The sequence below is a fragment of the Berkeleyomyces rouxiae genome (assembly GCF_048999995.1).
Source record: "Berkeleyomyces rouxiae strain 22BRR77 chromosome Unknown BrBRR77_ptg000001l, whole genome shotgun sequence".
Taxonomy (NCBI): Eukaryota; Fungi; Ascomycota; class Sordariomycetes; order Microascales; family Ceratocystidaceae; genus Berkeleyomyces; species Berkeleyomyces rouxiae.
The window spans coordinates 1,023,951-1,048,974 of record NW_027396491.1 but is presented as its reverse complement, the minus strand read 5'-3'; the positions used below and the strand labels follow the sequence as shown (position 1 = coordinate 1,048,974).

General features: G+C 47.9%; 5 protein-coding genes across 5 annotated transcripts; 3 read left to right on the top strand and 2 right to left on the bottom strand.

Annotated features, from left to right (window-relative positions):
- Window positions 1-338: 338 nt before the first annotated feature.
- On the top strand, window positions 339-4,040 carry BROUX77_000328 (uncharacterized protein; the record flags this gene model as incomplete). Its single annotated transcript, XM_073747911.1, has 4 exons — window positions 339-757; window positions 816-2,145; window positions 2,374-2,451; window positions 2,502-4,040. The coding sequence occupies 4 exons, from the start codon at window positions 339-341 to the stop codon at window positions 4,038-4,040; spliced, it is 3,366 nt and encodes a 1,121-aa protein (XP_073608565.1).
- A 931-nt stretch (window positions 4,041-4,971) lies between these two features.
- Window positions 4,972-7,284, bottom strand: BROUX77_000327 (uncharacterized protein; the record flags this gene model as incomplete). Its single annotated transcript, XM_073747900.1, has 3 exons — window positions 4,972-5,100; window positions 5,153-6,800; window positions 6,866-7,284. The coding sequence occupies 3 exons, from the start codon at window positions 7,282-7,284 to the stop codon at window positions 4,972-4,974; spliced, it is 2,196 nt and encodes a 731-aa protein (XP_073608564.1).
- Window positions 7,285-12,044: 4,760 nt separating this feature from the next.
- On the bottom strand, window positions 12,045-12,467 carry BROUX77_000326 (uncharacterized protein; the record flags this gene model as incomplete). The annotated part of the gene is made up of 1 exon (XM_073747889.1): window positions 12,045-12,467. The coding sequence occupies one exon, from the start codon at window positions 12,465-12,467 to the stop codon at window positions 12,045-12,047; it is 423 nt and encodes a 140-aa protein (XP_073608563.1).
- A 9,103-nt stretch (window positions 12,468-21,570) lies between these two features.
- On the top strand, window positions 21,571-22,405 carry BROUX77_000325 (uncharacterized protein; the record flags this gene model as incomplete). Its single annotated transcript, XM_073747878.1, has 3 exons — window positions 21,571-21,644; window positions 21,707-22,114; window positions 22,177-22,405. The coding sequence occupies 3 exons, from the start codon at window positions 21,571-21,573 to the stop codon at window positions 22,403-22,405; spliced, it is 711 nt and encodes a 236-aa protein (XP_073608562.1).
- A 561-nt stretch (window positions 22,406-22,966) lies between these two features.
- BROUX77_000324 (uncharacterized protein) lies at window positions 22,967-24,306 on the top strand (the record flags this gene model as incomplete). The annotated part of the gene is made up of 3 exons (XM_073747867.1): window positions 22,967-23,023; window positions 23,189-23,649; window positions 23,739-24,306. The coding sequence occupies 3 exons, from the start codon at window positions 22,967-22,969 to the stop codon at window positions 24,304-24,306; spliced, it is 1,086 nt and encodes a 361-aa protein (XP_073608561.1).
- Window positions 24,307-25,024: the final 718 nt, after the last annotated feature.

Below are 25,024 nucleotides of genomic sequence, written 5' to 3'. Positions count from 1 at the left end.
CCTGTAGTAGGATCCTAAAACAAGCCAACATTCACTTATAACTAGTCAGGTTTATGAGTACATATGGGATTCCTGTCGTCGCGAACTACCAACGGCGGCTATTTGTGTTATTTTTGGACTTTAATATCTTCTAACGTAATACTAAGGAGCTGAGACATCGGAAGTGTCGACGTGTTAGTCGAATGGGATGGCCTCTAAGTGCAAGAGGGCTTCACTGGCCTCTAATAATCAACCATGCTCGTCCATCAACTCTTCATGTATATAAGCAAAAATGACTTGCTTGGTCAGTCCACCATTCTTGCTGGAAATCAGAATCAACCACATCTCACCACGCCACTATGGAAGTCATCGGAATCGCCGCCAATGTTATCGCAGTTGTCGACTTGTCTGTCAAAGTCGGATCGCTTTGCCTCCAGTACGCCAAAGATGTCAATAATGCCTCCGCTGACATAAATCGCCTGCGTGAAGAAGTCGCCAGCCTGCAAAAAGTCACCGAGCAAGTCCAATCCTTGCTGGACAAGCCCAATGGAGAGAGACTCAGAAACTCCCATCAGCTAGATGCCGTCCTAAAGCAGAGTTACTTTCACCTCGATGAACTCGACCAAAGACTCGAGTCGAAACCTCCCCGCAAGCTTTTCGGAAAACTGAAGCTTCGCACACTCAAATGGCCCCTCCAGCGTGGAGAGGTAGAAGTCTTGGTTCAGAGTCTTCGGCGGTACAATGAGACAATCTCCTGGAACCTTCAAGTTCATCAGACGTAAGACCATCCGTTACATATCATTGCTTTCTTACACTCTAACACGATCTTGCTTTAGTGAAATTCTCCATGAAGTCGACGGTAATATGCGTATAGCCGATCAAAGGGCGGTTCTAAGCACTCTTCCTGTAGCTGATGGAGCGTCCTTTGACTCTGGAGATGAACAGAACAACGCGGTCTGCTTGCCAAACACGCGAGTTGACGTCATGCAACAAATCCGGCAGTGGGCAGATAGCCCGTCTACCGAGACACTCTTTTGGCTGAACGGCATGGCCGGGACGGGAAAGTCAACAATATCTCGCACTATTTGCAATCAATTCGCAGAGTCTGGCCAGCTTGCAGCAAGCTTCTTCTTCAAACGAGGAGAAGCCGACCGCGGGAACTTGACCAGATTCGTCACCACCATTGCAGCTCAGATCGCCCAGATGCATCCAGATGTTGCTCCTCATATCAAGTCGGCCATCGATGATGACTCACAAATTTTCCGAAGGACAACGCTCATGCAGTTCAACAAGCTTGTCAAGGAGCCTCTGAACAAAGCATTTCTCAGCTCACAGACAAGGCTTTCGCTTGTGTTTGTCATTGATGCCCTGGACGAATGTGATCAAGATGAAAGTGTGAAACTTATTATCGACCTCTTTTCTTCTTGTGCCAAAGAAAAGAGTCAGAAGCTTCGGCTCAAATGTCTCATCACCAGCAGACCAGAGTTGCCTATCCACTTTGGCTTTGATAGCGTGAAGGGCACATTTCAAGGACTGCTACTCCACCAGGTGCCAGATGTCGTCATTGAACAAGACATCGCGGCTTTCCTCAAATATGAGCTCAACAGAATCAAGATCAAATACAACAAGTCTATGCCAATCTCACAACAGCTGCCTCCCAACTGGCCCGGCCAACAAAACATACAAATCCTGGTGAAAAGAGCTGTTCCGCTCTTCATCGTTGCAGCGACAACCTGCCGGTTCATAAACGATCACAGATGTGGGAACCCAGACATGCAGCTACGACAGCTTCTAAACTTTCAGCCTGGAGCCCAAGCTTCGCCGCTAGATTCAACTTATCTACCCGTTTTGAACAGCCTGGCCAGTAACTTGTCTACTAGCCAACAAAAGGTAGTAGTTGAACGTTTCCGGAGCATTGTTGGGTCTATTGTCATTCTCGCGAATCCTCTTCCAAAGTCCGCACTGAGTGAACTTCTCAACCTCCCAGCACAGACGATTGATCATCAACTAAGCTTGCTGCACTCCGTCCTTAGTATCCCACCAGTTGAATTGGCGCATTTGCCTGTCAGGCCGTTACATCTGTCCTTCCGCGAGTTTCTAGTTGATCCAAATAACCGACATGCTAACCTCTTCTGGATTGACGAGGAGAAAGCACATCAAATGATGGTGAAACACTGCTTGCGCGTCATGGGGGAAAGCCTTTATGGAGATATTTGCCGGCTCATGTTTCCAGGAACAAAACACTCTTCCATCAACCCTTGCACTATACAAAGCTGTATCCCCCCTGAACTAGAATACGCTTGTCTCAATTGGGCCTATCACCTAGAGGAGGGAAAGATGGTTGTTGATGACAAAAGTGAAGTTCTAGAGTTTTTACAGAGTCATTTCTTGCAGTGGCTTGAAGCCTTGAGCCTTCTGGGCAGAGCCCCAGAAAGCCTCAAGATTCTCCGGAGTGTAATCTCTGCGCTGAGTGTAAGTAAAGATCTAAAGACAAAATGATTCAAAAAACTAACATTTCTCAGGAACAGGGAAGCGGAGTGATTGGTGGTATTCTCCAAGGCGCTTTGCAGCTGGTGCAGGCGAATTTATCGGTCATGGTTGCCACACCTCTTCAGATCTACTGCTCAGTCGCTGCATTCATCCCAACAGACAGTCCAGTTCGAAAGTTGTTCCAAGCCCATATGCCTGATTGGATATCTCCGCCTGAACTAGACGATCACTGGGACCAATGTCAATATGTCCTGGGAGGTCACAAAGGCGAAGTGACCGCGGTCTGTTTCTCGCCCGATGGTAAACTCGTGGCGTCAGGCTCAACTGATCATACCGTCCGACTCTGGGATCGCTCTAATGGCAACTGCATACGAGAGCTGAAAGGTCATGAGCATTGGGTGAATTCGGTGTCGTTTTTCCCCAGCGGCTCACTAGTGGCCTCGATCTCAGATGATCAGAGATTTCGGCTCTGGCGCAGTAACGATGGCACTTGCGTACGGGAACTGAAAGAGCCCGGGCACCCAGTTGCTTCAATGACGTTTTCTACAGATGCCACATTCACGGCATCGGTCTCGGATGATTATACAGTCTGGCTTTGGCGCAGTGATGATGGCATGTCTCTGAAGAAGCTTAAGGGCCACAAGGCCTCAGTGCCCTCGTTGGCATTCTCATCAAACGAGGAGCTCCTAGCTTCGGCGTCATATGATCATACAGTCCGACTTTGGGTCACTTCTAATGGCACCTGTGTGCGGGAGCTAATAGGCCACAAGAACAGTGTGACCTCAGTGGTCTTTTCACCCAATGGCCGACTCATAGCCTCAGGCTCTGTTGATAGAACCGTCCGGCTCTGGTCTACTGCTGATGGTACCTTTGTCCGGGAACTGAAGGGTCACGAAGAGCGTATCAATGCAGTGGCCTTTTCGCCCAACGGCATGCTTATAGCCTCAGCGTCAGATGACCATACAGCCCGGCTTTGGCGGGCAGATGACGGCATCTGTATGCAACGGCTGGACGGTCACGACAGTTGGGTAACCTCGGTGAATTTTTCACCTGACGGCAAACTTGTCGCCACGGCTTCAAACGATCAGACCATTCGACTTTGGCGCACTGATTATGCTGCCACAGCAGAATCGCCTCAGGTACATCAGAGGCAGGTCAATTTCATCGCTTTTTCGCCTGACGGCAGACTTGTGGCCTCTGCCTCGGGAGATGATGTGATCCGTCTGTGGAGCAGCACCAGCGGTTGCTGTGTTCGAGAGTTTCTAGATACCAAGGCTTCACTACTTGAGTTCGACAAGTCGGGCTTGTGCCTTTTTACTGGTCGGCAAACTATCACGCTCCCCCCTGTCGCCCCATCCAGCCAAGGAGCCGTTGAACCTTCTCCTGGACATCTTGATATCTCTCTTAGCCCTGACAATTCCTGGATCTTGTGGAAAAGTATCCCGGTATTTTGGGTGCCTTCTCCATTTCGCAGCCAGAGTTCAAAGGTTCGTGATTCCACTGTAGCGCTTGCTTCTCGGTCGGGGAAAGTGGTCATCGTCAAATTTGGGAACCTTGAGTTTTTGGAGTAGATTGATTTACTTGGATATATCGTGAATCAACGCCGTCAATCATATGCTCCATTCATGTTATCAAAGTAACAAAAAACGAAGGCCGAAAGTAGATTAAACGCCTGAGTGGAACTCAACTCCACGGAACTTTGCTTTTGGCATGGTGGTAAATTCAACTCACTTCGACAGGGTCTTTTCCTTGACTAAAAGGCTGCTCTTGGAGCCTTAATTGTGCAAGTACTTCATCGTAGAATGAATGTACATTTAGTGTAGGTAGATATCTATGTAGTTATGGTGTGCACAAACTCTTTTATGTGACGATAATATCATAGTAGGTATCATCAGGTTATCGAACAGAATATTTAGCCCTCGCCCTGCTATACACCATAATGACACAGAAATTCTGTGATGTAACCGTCATCTTTATATCTTGGGGTAAAGTTTCCTCCACTGAATCAAACCAGCCCGATGCTTACAAAACACCCATCCATGCCATGCATAGGTATCCAGTTGTCTAGACTAATCAAAAACTCCACATCGGTTGAAAAGGCACTTAGGAAGACACTTGGCCATTTGAAGTGGATCCAGAACGGGCGATAGGGCCACAAGACGTCTGAAGACGTGGCTCGAAAGAGCCAAACTCAAGAAACAAAGCCTTGGTATATCGTAGTAAGTCGTGCATACAGTCATCAACATGACTGCCCCGAAGTCGGACTATGCCATGGCTTCATGGCGAGCATAGCTTGAAATTTGCCATCAGGTAGAAATTGATGTGACATAGGCTTCTTGGACCGGACCTAGCAGTAAAGCCCGATTCCCTTGCCAGAAATCTTTAGAATATTTCTTTTCGGGCTGCAGTAGAGTTTGTGCCAAATATCTCGCAGACCTTGGTACTAGAGGTGCATGTCTTTGAAAATCTCATGCAAGAGATAATCAATCTTCTCTAGTTACCCTAGGCCATAAGTTGAAGGTCTACTACGAAGTAGACCTGAAGCGGTGTAGCCTCGATTGTTGTGAGATGATGTTGTACTAACTGTAAAGCTTCCTGTACGAACTTGAATAGAGCCTTGGAGTTATTTTCCTAGTAATAGTTAGCACCTTGATCATCAATTGGGTCTTGGGTGGGCACTAACGTCCATGATACTTTGCAAAACCTCGAGAGCTTGAATGCTTTCTTGTGTGTTCTTCAAAATAGCCAATACTTCAACCCAATGCGATAAATGTTCTAACAAAAACTTGAAAATTTCATGGTTGTCATCAATAACCATTTCGGCCTTTTGCATGTGGTGAGCCCAGTACAGGCAGGCGTATCGAAGCTCGGGGGGTACACTGCTCTGTAAGACTGGGCCATCAATGGGAGGGGCTTGTGATTTTGCATGGCCAAGCTGACAAATATTTTTCTTCAGGTGCTTCTCCATGATACGGAGACAGTTTGCAGCCATCGTCTTGTGGATTTCGTTTTCATCTATCCAGAACTCATTCGTGCCTTGTTTCAGGGGGTCACTGAGAAATTCGCCGAAGGAAGAATGTAGAAGTCTCGGCGGCTGTTGAGAAGTCCGCGGAACGCTCAGAACAGAATGAAGTAGGTCTAGTTGGTCGTTAATCTGGCTCTTGGGGACACCGAGAAGCTCTCCTAGAGCGGCAGTAGAGAGCGGGCTCGCTAAATTGACAAAAGGGCCAATGACACTTTGGAACCGCTGAATCATTTTGCTCCTGCGTGTAGGAGTCAAATTCTGAACCAAGCCGTTCAAAATAGGCATATAAGTTTTGTCTAGATCTGACGGACGGCAACCCGGATGGAACTCAAAAACCTTTCTGAGCTGCGATGTGGGACTTCCGCATCTCCGATTTTGAATGAAGCGAGAAATTGTGGCGGCAACAGAAAAAAGAGGAAAAGACACATCGACAAGACTTTCGATTTCAGTCTCCTCGGGCCAATTGGGAGATAGTTGCCGACTATCAGACACGGTTTGGTCAAATTCTTCTTTAGCTCTTGCAAGCTCGTGTCTCAAGAATGTAGTAATATCCTGCCTGACGACGGAGTTTGGGATATCATGCAAAATGGCAGTCTGGAATGTACCCTTCACGGCATTAAAGCCCACCCGAATGGGTAGTTCTGGTCTGCTGGAAATAAGAAACTTGGGTTTCACCTTCATGTCTATATTTCCTGTAGAGTACGAGAAAAGGTTGATGATGACGCGGATATCGTCGTCATCGTCACACTCGTCAAGAGCATCGATAATGAATACAATTGAAGAGGCCTTCTCGGAATCTAGGTTAATTTTGCTGAGGGGACCGCTGATCAAGTGGCTGAACTGATCCTCCATAGTCTTATGGTAGATACTCGGACTTTTATCAATTGCAGCTTTGATATAAGGGGCGACCTCTGGGTGCATTTGGGCAAGCTGAGATGCAATAGTTGACACCAGTTTAGATATATTGCCGCACTCATTATCTTCTCGTTTGAAGAAGAAGCTGGCACCAAGCTTCCGCGATGCTTTCAGCTGGTAGCAGATGGTGCGCAAAATGGTGGTCTTTCCGGTACCAGCCATGCCATTTAGCCAGAAGAGAGGCTTTGCAAAAGGATCACCGGCCCATTCATTTATTTCTTGCAGAACATCGACACGGGTGCCAGCAAGACAGACGGGACTGTGTTCGTGTTCAAACGAGTTGAAAATTGCGGGGCTCGCTACTGGGAGTCTGGCCAGCGTCTCCTTTTGTTCAACGGCAAACAGATGTTGGCAAAGCTGTACAAAGGTGAGAGTGGGAACGGTAGGGTGACTAAACCGGAGGACTGTCAGAAGTTGTTATGACAGGGGAGGGCGGGAGAGGAAGGGAGGAATTACCTTTTGTTCAGGTAAAGGGCTACGGAGATGGCGTCAATCTGTCGGTCAAGCCCATCGACGACCATCTCCAGGTCCTTGCGTCTGTAGGGCCACTTGGGTCCACCAAACTTGAGTTTCTTGGATGAGATACAGTTGGGTTTGGGCTCCAGCTTTTTCTTTATCTCGACAAGGCTACCATGGCTGTCGTTCAAGACCTCGCTCAGACTTTCGGACAGCATGAATCTCTGGCCATCGGGCCCACGAAAGACGTCATGGGCTTGTTTAGCCGTGGTTTGCACGGTGTTGATGCTTTTGAGGAGCAGATCGATATCTGCGCTGGAGCTTTTGGCATCCTGAGAGTACTCGGCACACAGAGACAAGATATCTGTAGATAAGCTGACGATGTCGAACGTGAGGCCAAAAACCCCTGATTTGTTCATTATGGCGGAGAGTGAAAAATCCTTGTTGATTTTTTTTTGAGTGCGTGAATAGAAGTTGTGGGCAAAATGGAAGGAGAGCGAGAGGGGCATGGAAATCTGGGAGAGAGTGTTGCAGCAGCCATATAGTTATAGGCAGTTACTAGTTAGTTCACCATCAGTGGAATGTATAAGCGACACAGCAATAACTCCAAGTACTGCACATTATTGCCTGTTTGCTTGCGGTTGGCTGGTCCTGCACGTGTTTTGTTTCGGAGGTGAAAGAACTGCTGGGAGCCGAAATGCACAAAGCCTTTGAGCACGGTTATGCGACCAGGCTGAAGCATGATGTTTTCACGCCACGAACAAAAAATCTATAACTACCCAGCTAGTTATAGTTAACCTTCACTGGGCACACATGTATGGTAGGTCTAAGCAGTTATCCCATCTTACAAATGTGGTGAATGGATGAATCTCAATATGGTGATCAACATTTCTTGATGTGGCTGAATTATTATGGGGTTATGTGGCGGTGGCTGTCGCGTTAACAATTGTGTACCCCCGCGCGTGTCCTCTTCAATTCGCTCTCACAACATAAGCCGGGCGAAGTTGCATCAATGTTTACTGTCCCAATTGATGGAATGATGTTCTCGTGGGCTGTAGTCTTCTCTCTAAAAGCCTTTGAACTCTTTATTTTTCGCTCAAGCTGACACCTCTCTCTTTTTTGGGTACCCCACCCCGGCTTATCATGGCACACGACTTTGTCTTTGACTAACTCTTACCAAGACTCTTGATAATCAATTGGCTGCCCTGTTTTCACTTCAGGAACACAAAGACTTGAAGTACCAGTGGTTGATTCAATCACTTGAATCCATCGACAAGTGCGTTCGAGACTCACTTCTAGAGCTTTGAGGCTTCCAATCTTTGACCTGGAGAACACATCGAACATCTATAATTAGCAACACTGTTTCTTTTAGACCCTGGTTGTGGCTGTAGGAACTAGCTTGTGCGACATCGCTTCCAAGCACTGTTTGGCTCCCAATCCACAATCCGGCACTCTTCTCTTTCAATAGGAGAATACTCGTTACCGTCGCTCCATCTTTGTGAATTACTAAGTAAGAACCGTTATGCCAACTGCGTGAGGAGTCCTACATTCCCAAATCTGACGATCATGATTTTTCCAGACTTGCAGCCTAGTACCACAGTAGTTCCACGAATTGAGAGACAACGACCGCGAAAGGGAACAGGCAGCCAAAGGATGGGGATACCTTTCCATGAGATCCAACACCCGTCATAACTAATCCCCACATCATTGCGGCATGGCGAGGATGGCGGTGTAGCCGTGTTTTTAGAGGAAGGGGGCCAATCAATTGGCACAGACTCATCATTAGTGTGGATTGATGAGCCTGAAGCATCAAATTCAAGCCATGAAATCCCGGTTCTATAAAACTGATGAATACAGGCGCCGGTGTCAGTGCGCCTGATCCGGACATGTTTTTCATTCGTGGCTGAGGCTACAAGCATGCGGTCTGGTGAAAAGGCAACCAGGCTTGCCCGATCCTCATAGCCGGGAAGCTCTCGAACACAGACTCCATCGCTAATCCGCAAGAAACGAACTACCTGATCATGGGAGGCAAAAACCACATGCTTGCCATCATGTGTAAAGACAACGGAAATTATCTTAGACCCGGGATCGTTCAGTTGTCCGAGGTAGGTTCCATCCTTGCTTTGCCAAAGCCGGACTGTCCCATCATCTGAGCCCGAAGCGATGAGTATACCATTAGGGGAAAAGACTACCGACGCAACAGGATGCTCATGACATTTCAGTTCTCGCAACAGAGTGCCATCATCGCTCCGCCAAAGTCGGATCATACCGTCATCCGAGCCCGATGCCACAAGTGCACCATCAGGTGAAAAAGAGGCCGAATTGACTTGATTGTGGGAGCTGTTGGATTCTTGGAACGAGACGTCATTGTCTCGACGCCAAAGTCGGACTGTCTGATCTTCTGAAGTTGAGACTAAAAGTGTGCCATCGGGTGAGAAACTAACCGAGTTCACTCTCGTCTGATGGCCTTCCAGCTCTTTCTCACAGATACCACCATCCCTGCGCCAGAGCCGTACTCTCCCATCCTCTGAGGCTGAGGCTATAAATTTTCCATCTGGCGAAAAGGATACTGAGTTCACAGAACGACCATAGTCCTCCAGTGTATGTATACAAGTACCAGTATCGACGCTCCAAAGCCGGATTGTACAGTCGCTGGACGATGAGGCTAGAACTTGGCCATCGGGTGAAAACACAACCGAATTGACTCGGCCTTCATGACCTATTAGCACTTTTTTGCAGGTGCCATCAACAGTATTCCACAGCCGGACTGTGCAATCATATGATGCTGAAGCCAAGTGCGCGCCATTCGATGAAAAGGCTACTGATGTCACCCAGCCCATATGGCCCTCGAGCCATCGCATGGGGACATCATTACCTATGCCCCAGAGTCGGACTCGATGATTTCCTGACGATGCAGCCAAAAGTTTACCATTTGGGGAAAAGGCGACCGAGCTGATCAAGTCCTCACTGTTTGGCAGTTTCTGGACGCAGGCCCCGCTGACAGTATCGCAAAGTAGGAATTCTCCAGACTCTGAGACGGAAGCGACAAGTTTGCCATCGGGAGAAAAGGATGCCGAGTATACAGAGTCTGTATGCCCCTTGAGTTCTCGTATGCATTTCCCACTGTCAACCCTCCATAGTCGAACTGTGTGGTCATCTGAGGCTGAGGCCACAAGTTTGCCATCGGGTGAAAAGACTGCAGAGCTTACTCCGCCCTTGTGACCCACTAGAACCTGTTTACACTGGTCCCAGTGTTCGTCTAGTTGTGGCGCAAGAGAAATCCATTCGGGAATATCACCATAGAGTAGCTTTCGAATTGGGCTAACCTTTGGCATGAAGGCAACAACTGAGGAATAAATTTGAAGGGGCGTAGTGTCTATTGTCGAAAGATTGGTTTGTATCAACAGAAAGGCGTCTTGTAAAAGTTCACGCAACTGCTGGCTTCCTTGAGACTACTGACTGTCAGTTCCATCCACGATACAATACAATTTGGCAGAAACGTACCTTGAGCGCTGTTTGCAAAGGCTCTAGAACTTTCAGACTTTCCGAAGCCCTGGCTAAGAGGCTCAAAACCTCCAACCAGTGGAGAAGATGCGCCCGCAAGAACTCGAGAACTTCACTGCTATCATCAACAACTGCTCCCGCCTGTTGAATGTGGTAAACCCAATAGAGACAGGCGTACTGCAGCTCTGGGGAAATATATCCCTGTATGATATCGTCATCAATATCGCAACGTCGTATCCCCGGTTGCGCAAGGTGACACACATCTTCACGAAGGTATTTGTTCATCACGCGAAGGCAGTTTGCCGCCATTAACTTGTGGGCTTCTGTTTCATCAACCCAAAAACGATTCTTTCCCTGTTTCTCGGGATCGACAAGAAAGTCACGGAATGAAAGGTGAAGAATCCTGACAGGCAAATGATCCAATTCTGGTATGCTGAGAACAGAATGCAGAGAGTCAAGTTGGTAGTTTATCGTCTGTGTTGAAATGCCAAGAAGACCACTGAGTGCAAGTTTTGAAAGAGGACTTGCAAGTATGATGATCGGACCAACAATACTTCGGAATCGGTCGATGACTAAATTCTGCCTTGAGGTGGGCAGCCCGTTTATCAGTGTATTCAAAACGGGAAGATAAGTCATGTCAAGCTGCGATGCGTGGATTTCCGGTTGAAATTCAAGCAGTGCTTGCAGCTGCAGATCCGGATCGCCACATCTCCGGTCGTTGATAAATCGACAAGTTGTAGAGGCAAAGATAAAAAGCGGAATAGCCCTTTTAACTAGACTATGTATATGTTGTTCTAGGGGCCAGTCAGATGGCAGCTGTCGATTAAAGGACACAGATTCGTTATAAACTGCTCTGATACGTGAAAGTTCGTGTTTAAAGAAGATTGTGATGTCATGCTCAATGACATTGGGTTGTATCTTGTGGAGGACCAGATGTTGAAATGAACCCTTTGCAGCCTGAAAGCCAAGACGAATAGGTAGCTCCGGTCTACTCGTAATGAGACACTTGATCTTCAGACTCAAACTCTTGGCACGTTGAGAGAAAAGATCAATAACCAGATTCACGTCATCTTCGTCACACTCATCCAGGGCATCGATGACAAACACGAACGACCTGACTCCGTTAGAAGGCGAAGCTATTTTGTTTAGAGGCTCTTGGATGAGTAGGTCAAACTGCTTTTGTGTTCCTTTTCCAGAGATGTTTTGATTGTTGTCAATTGCCGCTTTTATGTGAGGTGCAATAAGAGGGTTCACCTCAGCTAGTTGAGATGCGAGCGTAGTTATGAATCTGGTCAAGTTCCTGCGGTCGGCTTCTCCTCGTTTGAAGAAGAAGCTTGCTGCAAGCTGGCCAGACTCTGCGAATTGATGGCAAATAGTGCGAGATATTGTTGACTTTCCCGTCCCGGCCATGCCGTTCAGCCAAAAGAGTGTCTCGGTAGACGGGCTATCTGCCCACTGCCGGATTTGTTGCATGACGTCAACTCGCGTGTTTGGCAAGCAGACCGCGTTGTTCTGTTCATCTCCAGAGTCAAAGGACGCTCCATCAGCTACAGGAAGAGTGCTTAGAACCGCCCTTTGATCGGCTATACGCATATTACCGTCGACTTCATGGAGAATTTCACTAAAGCAAGATCGTGTTAGAGTGTAAGAAAGCAATGATATGTAACGGATGGTCTTACGTCTGATGAACTTGAAGGTTCCAGGAGATTGTCTCATTGTACCGCCGAAGACTCTGAACCAAGACTTCTACCTCTCCACGCTGGAGGGGCCATTTGAGTGTGCGAAGCTTCAGTTTTCCGAAAAGCTTGCGGGGAGGTTTCGACTCGAGTCTTTGGTCGAGTTCATCGAGGTGAAAGTAACTCTGCTTTAGGACGGCATCTAGCTGATGGGAGTTTCTGAGTCTCTCTCCATTGGGCTTGTCCAGCAAGGATTGGACTTGCTCGGTGACTTTTTGCAGGCTGGCGACTTCTTCACGCAGGCGATTTATGTCAGCGGAGGCATTATTGACATCTTTGGCGTACTGGAGGCAAAGCGATCCGACTTTGACAGACAAGTCGACAACTGCGATAACATTGGCGGCGATTCCGATGACTTCCATAGTGGCGTGGTGAGATGTGGTTGATTCTGAGTTCCAGCAAGAATGGTGGACTGACCAAGCAAGTCATTTTTGCTTATATACATGAAGAGTTGATGGACGAGCATGGTTGATTATTAGAGGCCAGTGAAGCCCTCTTGCACTTAGAGGCCACCTCATTCAACTAACACGTCGACACTTCCGATGTCTCAGCTCCTTAGTATTACGTTAGAAGATATTAAAGTCCAAAAATAACACAAATAGCCGCTGTTGTTGGTGATGATCGAAGCATTCATTACTACCAGGGTCATGGCTTGTTCTCGGTCAAGGCTAATCAGGATCATGCAGGCTCTCCAAGGATGTCTCGAGCCATCAATAAACAACTCTTCAACCAAACATGAGTAACTTTGCCGGTTTCACCAACTAGTTAATTAGTTAGTTATGTGCATCCAATTGTTACCAGCAGCCAACAAAGTGCTAGTTACTGGCTGTTTCTCACCCAGACCAAATGCTTTATGAGCGCGTTGATACCTGACATCCTATCCATGATCCATGTCCCATAGCCCATGTCAGACGCGCCCGTAGATCTCAAGGCGGCAAAAATCTAGACACATTAGTATGTAGTTCTGTCGCTTGAAGCGCCAGCGATTCGTTCGTCCTGAGTCGCATGCATCTTGATGACTGCGGTTTGCATATGCGCGATCCTCAAGAGCCAAGAACTGAAATGTATTTCCCCTCTACTTCGTACCCATTACATGCTCTTCAACCGCCAATTCCGAGGCTCGTGGTTTCTTCTGAGTTGGGCTCATCAATACCTGCTGACAATTTGGAATCGTAGATGTGGCCAAGAAAGCACAGCGCTTCTGATCCTCCGATGGCTTGTTGGACCGGTCTTGGAGTCCAATGTTCAAGTAGGTTCGAGACCTTTCTTTCGGAAATTGCCGTCTACCGGTAGCTAACTATAGCTGTGATTCTTGAATTGACCATGAAAGTACTGTACATGTGAAGAATGCTGTCAAATTCCGACAGGCGACAGGAGAGAAGTGAAATAGGGTTATCACACATCAGGGTTATCTTCAAAGACAAACTTGTCGGGCCACGAGTTAGCGGGTGCATGATTAAGAGATTGCCTCAACGTAAATGTTTCCTCTTGTATCTTCCTCACTGCCCTGATTGTGAAGAGTATTTCTGAGTCTATAACCAAAGTCACCATTCGCCAAATCACTACTTGTCGGGAAATTTTAGTATAACCCGGCTCTTGTACTACGAGCGAAAGTACCTGTCAAAAGTACGCTCTGTGCAACAGCCAAAGCAACCTCAACGACTACGTCTCTATTTAGTTGAGTGTGGAATATCATGAGATAGATAATGAGAGTTCCGTGAGGGACATTAATGGAGTTTGAATCGTCAGAGAACACTGCGGCCATAGTCTCTCTCGAAATCTCGCACCGATGGCTTCGACTTCTAACAGATCACCCCAGCTGCATGAAGTAGCATTTGGTTAACCGCGCGCACTCAAGCTACGGTACAGTGAACTCATAATTGTTTCATTCAATCTCTCACTTTCGTTTTTTTGTAGTTAACTATTTAACAGTCTCTTTCCCGGCGGATCCTCTTCGCGCAGGATGGGTAGCAGCCACATATCACCCATCACGCTATCATGCTGGGACTACAGGATTTTGATATCTCTGCCAACATCACCCGGGCTGTCAGCTTAGCAGCTAGGCTTGATTCCATTCTGCTCAAGTACACTAAAGATAGAAACAACCCTGTCGCCGATATCCAGCAGCTCCGCGAAGAGTTACAGAATTTACAAGATGTATTTACCCAGATTCAAATCTTGTTGAATGGTCCTCATGATCAGGCAATCAACAGCTCTCGCAGTCTGGAAAGTTCTTTGACAAAAGTGCACCGCCATCTTGAAGAACTAGACTGGAAACTCGGAGTTCAGATTTCTTCGCTCAAGTGTCCCTTGGATCGCGAAGAGATAGAAAGACTACTCCAGACTTTTCAGGGGTGTAGAAAGACTCTATCTTGGATACTTCACATTGAACAAATGTAAGAACATTCTCCTAACCTGCTATTATTTTCACCTTGACAAAGAAATTTCTAACGCATGGATGTTTGATAGAGGTCCTTTCTTATGTACGAGTCCTGACGCTCAAGAGGCCGACCAAACCATTGGAAATACCACTACAAACTTTAAACAAATCGACGAGTTTAGTCTTGACGATGACATACTTGAGGCACTCCCTGTGGCAAAAGGAGCAGCATTCGACTCTGACGACGAAGTTTACAAAGACGTCTGCCTCCCAGGCACGCAAATCGAGCTTCTGAATGACATCCAAAACTGGGCTGGTGACTCTTCTGCCAAAACTATCTTCTGGTTCAATGGTATGCCTGGAACTGGGAAATCCACAGTTGCGAGAACTGTTTGCCAGCAGTTTGCGGAATCTGGCCAACTTGCCGCGAGTTTCTTCTTCAAAAGAGGTGAAACCGATCGCGGAAGCTTGTCCAAATTCGCTACGACCATTGCAGCTCAGCTTGCAAAGGTGCAGCCCAGTGTGGCACCTCATATCAAAGCAGCTCTTCATCATGGCCCGGAGCTTCCTAAAAAGACGACCCGACAGCAGCTTGAGAGGCTTATTGAGGGTCCACTGGGCTCGGGCTATCGGTCTTCTACGACTATGAATTCAATTTTGTTCGTTATTGATGCTCTTGATGAGTCTGGCAAGGATAACGAGGTGAGGTCAATTCTCGACTTCTTCTTGTATTGTGCAAGGGACTTGAGACTGAGCCTAAATCTCAAGTGCTTCATCACGAGTAGGACCGAGTTACCTGCCCGTCTCGGCTTTGATGCCACGAGGGACAGATTTCAAGATTTAATTCTTTACAAAAACCCATCTCATGTCATTGAACACGACATTGCTACTTTTCTTGAGCATGAGCTTCTCAGAGTCAAAACACAGTACAACGGGTCTGTGCCTACTGCCCTTACACTCCCCTCGGAATGGCCCGGAAAAGAAAACATTCAGGCTCTCACGACAAGATCCGTGCCACTGTTCATCTTTGCCACAACAGCTTGTCGGTTTATTGGCGAATACAAATATGACAGTCCCGATAACCTACTCAAGGAAGTCACCGACCTTAAAATAGAAAATAAAAGATTGCAACTTGACGCAATCTACACACTTGTATTGGGCAGGCTTACCAAAAACCTGTGTACCGATCGCAAGAATGAAGCTATTGGTCAGTTCCAGCAAGTTGTTGCGCCCGTCGTTGTTATCGAGAGCGCACTTTCCAAGGTTGCCCTGGAAAAGCTTCTCGATATACCCAAAGACCTCCTCGAGCACGAACTCGGATGTCTCCATCCAGTCTTCAGAGTTCCGGAATCAGAAGATCAGCCCGTCAGGCTTCTAAATTCCTCCTTTTGCGGCTTTCTCACGGGCCAAGCAAAGCTAAAGATGAACGAGTTCTGGGTGGATGTAGAAGATGTCCACAAAAGGCTGGCTGCAAATTGTCTCCGCGTCATGAACAGTTATTTCAAGGAGGGCAACAACCGGTGTGAACAACCAGGCCCATTTCAATCTTCTGCTGGCATCGAAGGCATACAAAGACACATCCCCCCAGAGATGCAATACGCATGTCTGTATTGGGTTCATCATATTCAGCAGGGAGGAATGGTGGTTGATGACTATGCCGCAGTTATCGAGTTCTTGCGACTGCATATCTCTCATTGGCTTGAGATATTAAGTTGTATGAACAGAGTAACAGAAAGCATAGAGAGTCTCGAAGCCTTGAAACTGGTGATTAATGTAAGCGCCCACCCACAAATAGAAGTGGTCATGTACAAACATGCATCTTATACTAACCGCTTGACAGACAAAACAATGTCAAAATGTGCGACAGCTCATACAGGTACAAGAGGTGTTATGGTTGATACAAGCCAAACTACAATCTAACAAAACCAACCACTGTCTCTAGTCTAGGTTTTGAACAAACCACAGTTCCACATATAACCCTTGCCGGACATGATGGGTAGAAACAGGGCCTTATGCTAGTCCATGATGGATATGGCGATCCGGGACTGCCCCAAGCTCTAATGACTATCAACTAGTAGTACATGAACGTTACTCTCTGAATCTAAACTGTATGGCTATGGTCATTGTGGGAAGGCTGGTGTGTCAGAAAGACAGTTGGCGTAACTAATGGGAACTGTAAAAGACTCAGAAACTAGACCACACAGGGTATTCTTGCAACTTGACACCAATGTCGATCATTTTTGTCGTTTCTGTATTGGATTATGTATCAATAGAAGTTGGTGTTTCTGTTTCTTCTAATGCGCTGATTTGTAAGTGAAATTGTCCAAGTCAAGCTTACATGCATTCTAGCCGCCAGGCGTGGGATGTGGGATCAGATTGATTTCCACCTGCACACAGGCAAGTATATAGTTCAAGCCCTGTCCCTTTGGCCCGCCAGTTTCAGGAGCGGTAATGAATTACTTTTTCACAAACCATATGAGGCCCTCCCACACATCAAACCCACCACTAATATCACGGCAATGGAGGGAATCGGTGCTGCTGCCAATATCATTGCCGTTTCTAGTCTGGTAGTCAAGACCGCTTGGCTCCTGGGGGAGTACGGTAAGAACGTCAAACATGCCATTGCTGATATACGCCGACTCCAGGAAGAAGTCCTTGATCTCCAAGGAGTCTTTTCGCGGCTCCAAGACTTGTTGAATGCCCCAGCCGGGGATAAGCTGAAAGGCTCAAAGAGTCTAGACGACGTCTTGGTGCGCAGCTGCTTACAGCTTTCCACCTTGAATCAGAAGCTTCACCCCAAATCTGCCCCCAAGATAAAGAGACTCGACACTACCGCATTAAAATGGCCCTTTAAGAGCGGAGATGTGCAAGCGATGATCGAAAGGCTTCGGCACTACAGCCAGATAATCTCTCTGACACTTCAGCTGAATGAAATGTAAAGGCTCTCTAAGCAATTCTATCAAACTATCTTCTAACTCTGGATCCAGTGAAGTCACTATTGATCTCGACATTGCCACAAAACGCAATGGTGTAGCTGTCAATGACGTCAACCAAAACGTCAGGACGCTCAGCAGAGACATTCAACAAATCGACAAAAGCGTCCAACAAGCCAACAAGCTCATATTCAACTTGGACCAAAGGAACGTGCTTGACAAACTGCCTGTGGTAGTAGAGGCTCTGTTCGACTCCCAAGACGAGCAAGGCAAGCCAGTCTGTCTGCCAAATACTCGCGTCAAGGTTTTGCGAGATATTGAAGACTGGGCAAGCAACCCTTCTGCCAAGTCTCTCCTTTGGCTCAACGGCATGGCGGGAACAGGAAAGTCGACGATTGCCCGTACTATTTGCCATCGGTTTGCACAGTCGAGACAGCTTGGTGCAAGCTTCTTTTTTAAAAGAGCAAGGCCTAGTACCCAAGGCGTTTCGGGATTTGTTACGAGCATTGCGGCTCAGCTCGCTGAGAGGCATCCCGGACTCGCTCCCCATATCCTATCGGCGATCGATAGTAACCCCAACATTGCAGTAAAGCCACTGCTGCGGCAGTTTGACATTCTGATCACACAACCATTCAGTAAGATCTCTTTTGACCCCTGCAGGATGGCTTCGCTTGTGATTGTTGTCGATGCGCTTGATGAGTGCAGCAAAGATGAAGATATCAAGCTCATTATTAAGCACTTGACTATTTGCACGGAGGATCCGAGCGTGAGGTTAAAACTCAAGTGCCTCATAATCAGTAGGCCAGAGTTGCCAATACTCATGGGATTGAATGCTGTGAAAGGGTCATTTCAAACCTTCGCCCTCCATCAAATACCCCATGATATCATTACACATGATATCAAAATATTCCTGGAGCATGAACTTTTAAGCATCAAGACCATTTACAATAAGTCCGTGGAGACTAAACGACAGCTCTCATGCGATTGGCCCGGTAAAGACGGCATCCAGTCTCTTCTAAAACGTTCTGTTTCCCTCTTCATATTTGCAGCTTCAATCTGCCGGTTCATTGCTGATCGTAGATACGACAGTCCGCATAAGCAGCTAGGAGAGCTGTTTGTTTCTGAAATGGCACTCCTGATACCTCACCTGGACGCCACATATTTGCCAGTCTTGGATACGCTCATCAGAGATGGTGATACCTATGAAATTGATGACACTACTAAACGATTCCGAAGTATCGTGGGCCCCCTCGTCCTTCTCATGAGCCCTCTTTCAAAGACTGCATTGAGAAGGCTCATGGACATTGAGAAGACGCTGGTTGATCACCAACTCGGCCTGCTTCATTCTGTTCTAGATATCCCATCATCTGACCAACTTCCACTAAAGCTCTTACACCCTTCGTTTCGCGATTCTTTAGTCGACCCCAAAAAGAAGGGAGTCAGTCCTTTTTGGATTGACGAACAGGAGACACATAAAAATATTGCCAAAAACTGTCTCCGTATCATGGAAGACAGCCTCCATACAGACATTTGCCATCTTGTGCGGCCAGGGACATCTCGCTCTTCCATTGACGATGCGGTTGTACAAGGTCACGTCCCTCCGGAACTGCAGTATTCCTGTCTTCACTGGGCCAGCCACTTGCGGCAGGGAGATGTGACTATCAATGATGACAGTGAAGTCCATTTATTTCTACAGCGTCACCTCCTTCACTGGCTGGAAGCCTTGAGTCTCATTGAGAGAGCTCCAGAGAGCCTCAGAATTCTCAGAACCCTATGTCTCCTTCTCAGTGTAAGTGCCTATAAGCAAAGAAGGGGTTTCGGGGGCTAACACTTCACAGGAGAAAAAAAGTCAGCGGCTGCGCACCATTTTACAAGATGCCCTGCGACTAACAAAAACAAATCTACTGGCAATACAAGATACGCCTCTCCAAATATACTCTTCCATCCTTGCTTTTGTGCCCAACACCAGCCCGCTTCGACAGGCCTTCCAAGGCTGTATTCCCAACTGGATAACCCTAGCACCCGATTCTGGGAAGTATTGGGATCAGAGTGAACAAGTCCTGCTTGGCCATACGGGGGCTGTCACATCCATCGCCTTCTCGCCCAACGGGACACTCGTTGCCTCAGGTTCAACTGACCACATAGCTCGGCTCTGGAGCAGCGACAGCGGCATTTGTCTGCAAGAACTCAAGGGTCATAAAGGCAGAGTGATCTCGGTAACCTTTTCACCTGATGGGTCGCTGGTGGCTTCGACCTCAGAAGACCAGACACTCAGGCTTTGGTGCAGCAATGATGGCACTTGCGTGCAGGAACTAAAAGTCCGTGGACATCCAATAGCCTCGACAATCTTCTTGTCTGATGGTACACTTAGTGCGTCTATCTCCAATGATCATGTAGTGCGGCTCTGGCGCACCGGCAGTAACAGTTGTCTGCGCGAGCTTAAAGGCCACAAGCGCCGGATAACTTCAGCTGATCTTTCGCCTGATGGCAAATACGTGGCTACAGCATCATTTGATGAGACAGTTTGTCTCTGGCGCACCGATGATGCGGCCTGCGTACAGAAACTGAGTGGCCACGGAGGCCGAGTGAACGCAGTCGCCTTCTCACCCGATGGCAGGCTTTTAGCCTCAGGCTCCAGCGATCAAACTGTTCGAATCTGGCGCAGCGATGATGGGGCCTGCGTACATAGCCTCAAGGGGCATGAGGGTGCCGTGAACTCGGTTGTCTTTTCCCCGAATGGCAAACTTGCGGCGTCTGCCTCTAGTGATCATACAGTCCGGCTCTGGTGCAGTGACAGTGGCTCTGCTGTGCAGGTGCTAGAAGGCCATGAGAGCTGGGTGAACTCTGTGATATTTTCGCAAGATGGGAAAACGGTAGCCTCGGCCTCGTCCGATCAGACAGTTCGCCTTTGGCAGATTAGTGACAATGCCAGTATCAAAGGGACACAGGGCGGCAAGAAACATGTCAACTTGGTGGTCTTTTCACCCGATGGCAGATTTGTAGCCTCAGCCTCAACAGACAACAAGGTCTGTCTCTGGGATAGTCATACTGGTGCTTGTGTGCAAGAAGTGCCACATACCAGAACTTCACTCCTAGAGTTTGACCCTTTGGGGGCACATCTTCACACTGATTGTGGCTCTATCGCCGTTCCAAAACTTCCATCGTCGGACCAAATGGATGTTCGAGATTGCACTCAAAATGAGAATGGTATTGCCATCAGTTCAGACAATTCCTGGGTCTTGTGGCAGGGCATTCCAATATTCTGGCTCCCTGTTCCACTCCGTGGCTGCTGTTCAGCGATTCATAAATCTATCGTGGCACTTGGCTGCCGGTCTGGCAAGGTAATTATCATGAGATTTGGGGACCTGGGATTTTTGAAACAAATTGGCTAGCCTGATAGTTGGTCGTTGTATACTTATAGTTGGAATCAGGTGCAGATCCATGTATCTTTCGTAGCGCCAGATTCGCACCCAAGCAACGTCTATTATTACATGCTGACTACCCATTTGTGTAGTTAGTTCTACACAACCATGGAACAATCCTTGGCGGCACTAGAAGCCAAAGGCTTTTTCTTACCGCCAAATTCTCCCTTCCAAGTCGCCATCCTTGAGCTTCCTGGCGCCATTTTTGTAGTACCACAAGGACATACCGCTGCGTTCGTTGAACTAACTCACTACTGGTTTTGTCGTGTTTCAGCTACATTTCGGTTGTTTTTGTCTCGTTTTCTCTTAAATATACGGCAACTGGCCTATCAAAGAAAAGGGGTCGGCATAGCTGATGGTGCCATTGGCTTCCAAACTTAGCATTCTGCGTCTTCCTCTTGGCTGTGCTGTAGTGTCACAGGAGAATGGTCATATGGAGGCCGTATAAAGGGCTTTTACAGGAGCCCCCAGATTCCCCATGCCGGCCTCGAGTGTGCTTCCTGTTTTCTGTTAGCCGTTTTTTGATATCCATATAAGTTAGGGCCTTCGCCATGTGAAAGAGACTTCTCGGTATTGCGAACACGCAACTCTGTCTTGGTGTTTCTGCTCATGAATATAAACCCTGTACCAGAACATCGGTCCCCGGCTTGTTTCAACATCTTATACACAGTCCCTTTTGCTGCCAAACTATACACCCAAACCAGAACAGCAAGCTTCAGAAACTGCCAGAATGACTGGAAGCAACGAACCTGTCCTGAGTGCGCCCCGGCTTTCAACCAAAACTCTACCTGTTCGCAAAATTAGGTAAGTCGAAAGTAGATACATCACGATGATGACGCTAAGCCCGTCACTAACAATGTATCCAGAGCTGATAAAAGCACAAAAGATCCATCTCAGGGCCCATATACCCTGACGCCACGAGACTTCGTCCCTGAAGACGATAGATTCATTCAAAACTCGCCGTATCAGGAAGCGGACCACCAAACAGACCTTTGGGCTCTCGACTGGCAGCAGGCTAGCATTGTTCTTGCTTTGGAGGTCTTCGACACAAACAGTCCCGATTATGCCAGCATACCATACAAGGACTGCTTCAATTTCAATGAAACAGTCGATTATCTGCGGGAGATCGTAGGGACAAGAGCACCGCAGTTTGAGAAGCAGACCTACTTCATCGTGGCCTTTCGTTCCAAACTCAAAAACCTCGATGTCTACACCGACTTAAGCCACTTAGACAAGGCTGCTCACCTAGAGGCAACAAGGCTTGGAATATTAAAGTGAGTGGGCCGTGGAATACTTGAAGTGGCCCAACGCAAATACTGACAGTGCCGTTGTTCAGGTATTGGTTTGGGTTTCCCGATACCGAGAGACGAAATCTTGCCACGTGCTTGTGGAGCAACCGCATCGATGCCGCCAAGGCATCCCATTGCCCGGATCACATCGAAGCTGTAAGAATGGGAACGCCAATGTATGAGTGGTTCCGCATAGAATGTTATGAGTTCACCGTGCTAGACGGACTCAGCGGGTGGACCTTTGAGCAGGTTGCTGTTCCAGGACATCCTCAGTAGCTGGATTTTGACTATTGTTAACATAGAGACCGATTCCCGTGTTCATTTCAGCCAAAGATTGACCTAATCCGAATGCGATGTAAATTCAACGTCCACTTGACGTCAACTCTAGATCGCCACATCAAGAAAGTGGAAGCAGGTGGGGCATGGGCAGGGTTCGACAGTGCGAAAGTCAAATAGGTAGCCAAAAACTGTGCTTCCGCACGGCCCCAATCGCGGGGCCTTCTGCTCCAAGCTGGCCGAGTAGAATTCTGCCAGGCGGTGAAGGCACCGCAGAGGGGCAGCCGCACAAATAGACGAAATTTCTTACAGTTAGACAACATGCAAAAGCGAATCGCCAATCGCCATTGCGACTAAACCCGCCCTTGTTAAAAGAACAGGTTCCCCTCCTTTTTTTCCTACGCTGGCCCAACTGCCAATCTTCCATCTATTTCCTCTATACCGCCGATATTTCGACATTAAATCGAGCTTTGTCATCTCCGGTATCCGCCCGATTTACCAATCCGATTCCCCCGTTCCGACGACTTCGTTCTTTTTCTCTTCTTCTACACTCCCGCAAATATGGCCGAGATTACCAAGGATGCGGCGCCGGTCGTCCCCGTTCAGGTGGAGGCTCTTGTAAGAAAGCTCCCGGCCGATACTTGGCCCATGTCAGCCGGCCAGGGCCTACGGTGCATGCACTTAGTTTCTTGGCAGTGCACCGTAGCCCAGCTGTCTTGAAATCGCCTTGGAATCACCAATTTGTATCACAGCCCGCAGTACTGACAGCGATGCTATTACCAGGTCATCTTGAAGGTCGCCAAGCACTGCTCTTCGTCCTTCCCCACCACCGTTACCGGTGCTCTGGTCGGTCTGGATACCGAGAACAGCCTCGACATCACCAACGCCTTCCCCTTCCCCTCCGTTGAGTCCAGCAGCTCCGAGCACTCTGACTCCTCCTCTCAGGCCTCTGCTGCCCCTCGCCAGAAGAGCGTCATCGCCTACCAGACTGAAATGATCCGCAAGCTGAAGGAGGTCAACATCGATGCCAACGCCGTTGGCTGGTACACCAGCGCTACCATGGGCAACTTCTTCAACCTTTCTTTGATCGAGAACCAGTACCACTACCAGAAGGACAGTGCCTCAGCTGTTGCTCTTGTCCACGATGTTAGCCGCAGCTCCCAGGGCACCCTGAACCTGCGCGCATTCCGCCTGACCCCAGCGTTCATGGCTGCTTTCAAGGAGAACAAGTTCACCACTGAGATGTATGCACTATCCCGACTTTTGTCGCCAGGCCAATCTATTTGCTTAGGCCTGCCAACTTACTTAGTTCAACTGCTAACTATCTACACAGCCTTCAGAAGTCCAAGATGACCTTCAAGGACATGCTGATCGAAATCCCCATCGTTGTCCACAACTCCCACCTCCTGACCACCTTCCTTCACCAAATTCCCCAGAGCATCTCTTCTGGCGAGATCCCCAAGCCCCGCTCGCTTGCCGATATTGAGAACGGCCCTATCAAGATGCCCGCCTACTCCTCGATCGACAACCTGGACCTGACCATCGACCCTTTTCTGGAGAAGACTTGCGACCTGCTACTTGAGAGCATCGAGTCTCACCACACCGACCTGAACAACTTCCAATTCTACCAGCGCCAGCTAGCCCGCGAGCAGGCCAAGATCACCCAGTGGCAAACCAAGCGCAAGCAGGAGAACGCCTCGCGCGCCATGCTCAAGCAGCCCCCTCTGCCCGAGGATGAGTGGCAGCGCCTGTTCAAGCTCCCTCAGGAGCCCAGCAAGCTCGAAGGCATGCTGAACACCAAGCAGGTCGAGCAGTACTCCAAGCAGGTTGACGGCTTCACTGCCAACGTCAGCGCCAAGATGTTTGCTGTCCGTGACAACCTGCTGCCCAAGGCGGCGTAAAAAGCCCAGGCTTCTTTAAAGTCTCCTTTAGTTAGGCGGTGTGCGCTGGTCGGAGTTCTCATGGCTTGTTGATCAAAATTCTCGTTTCTGCTTGTCGTTTCTTTTTCTTTTTCTTTCGTCTTTCTCGTCTTTTTTTATTTTCTTCTATTCTCGGTTGTTTATTCTTCACGTCTTGCCTTTTTATAGTTTCATGTCTTGGTAGTATGCTGCTTGTTGCGCATTCTCCATTCGCTCTGTGTCGTTTTGTTTTCATTTCTTCTTTTGAGTTCGGGGTTTTCGACGAAGAGGCTTCGGCATCTGGTCGCTATTTTTCTTCTTCCAGCCAGCATCCAAGGATTTTACACGCAAAAAAGACATAGTCCTTATTTTTTTTCTTTTTCCCTTTTCTATTTCTTCCTTGTTCTTCTTTACTTTGTTTTGTTCGCTGTGTGGCTACTAGAGGTGAAGACAAAAGTACTTGAGGCTCAAAATGGAGTTAGTGGTTTTGAATACCAGGTGTGAAATTGCGTCGAGACAAAGCTTGAACCATTGATGCTAGGTTCGAGAATGCCCAGTCATAGTCTAGACTTTGTGCTGGTTGCCTCGAATCCGGTCTTTTCCCGTTGTATTTACTCAGTTAGATTTAACTAGAGATTTGAAGGCTACCCAATTCAAATTGTGACACAAGAATCAGCGCTACACAAATGTATCAGAAGCCCCCATTTGCACGTATCTTCTT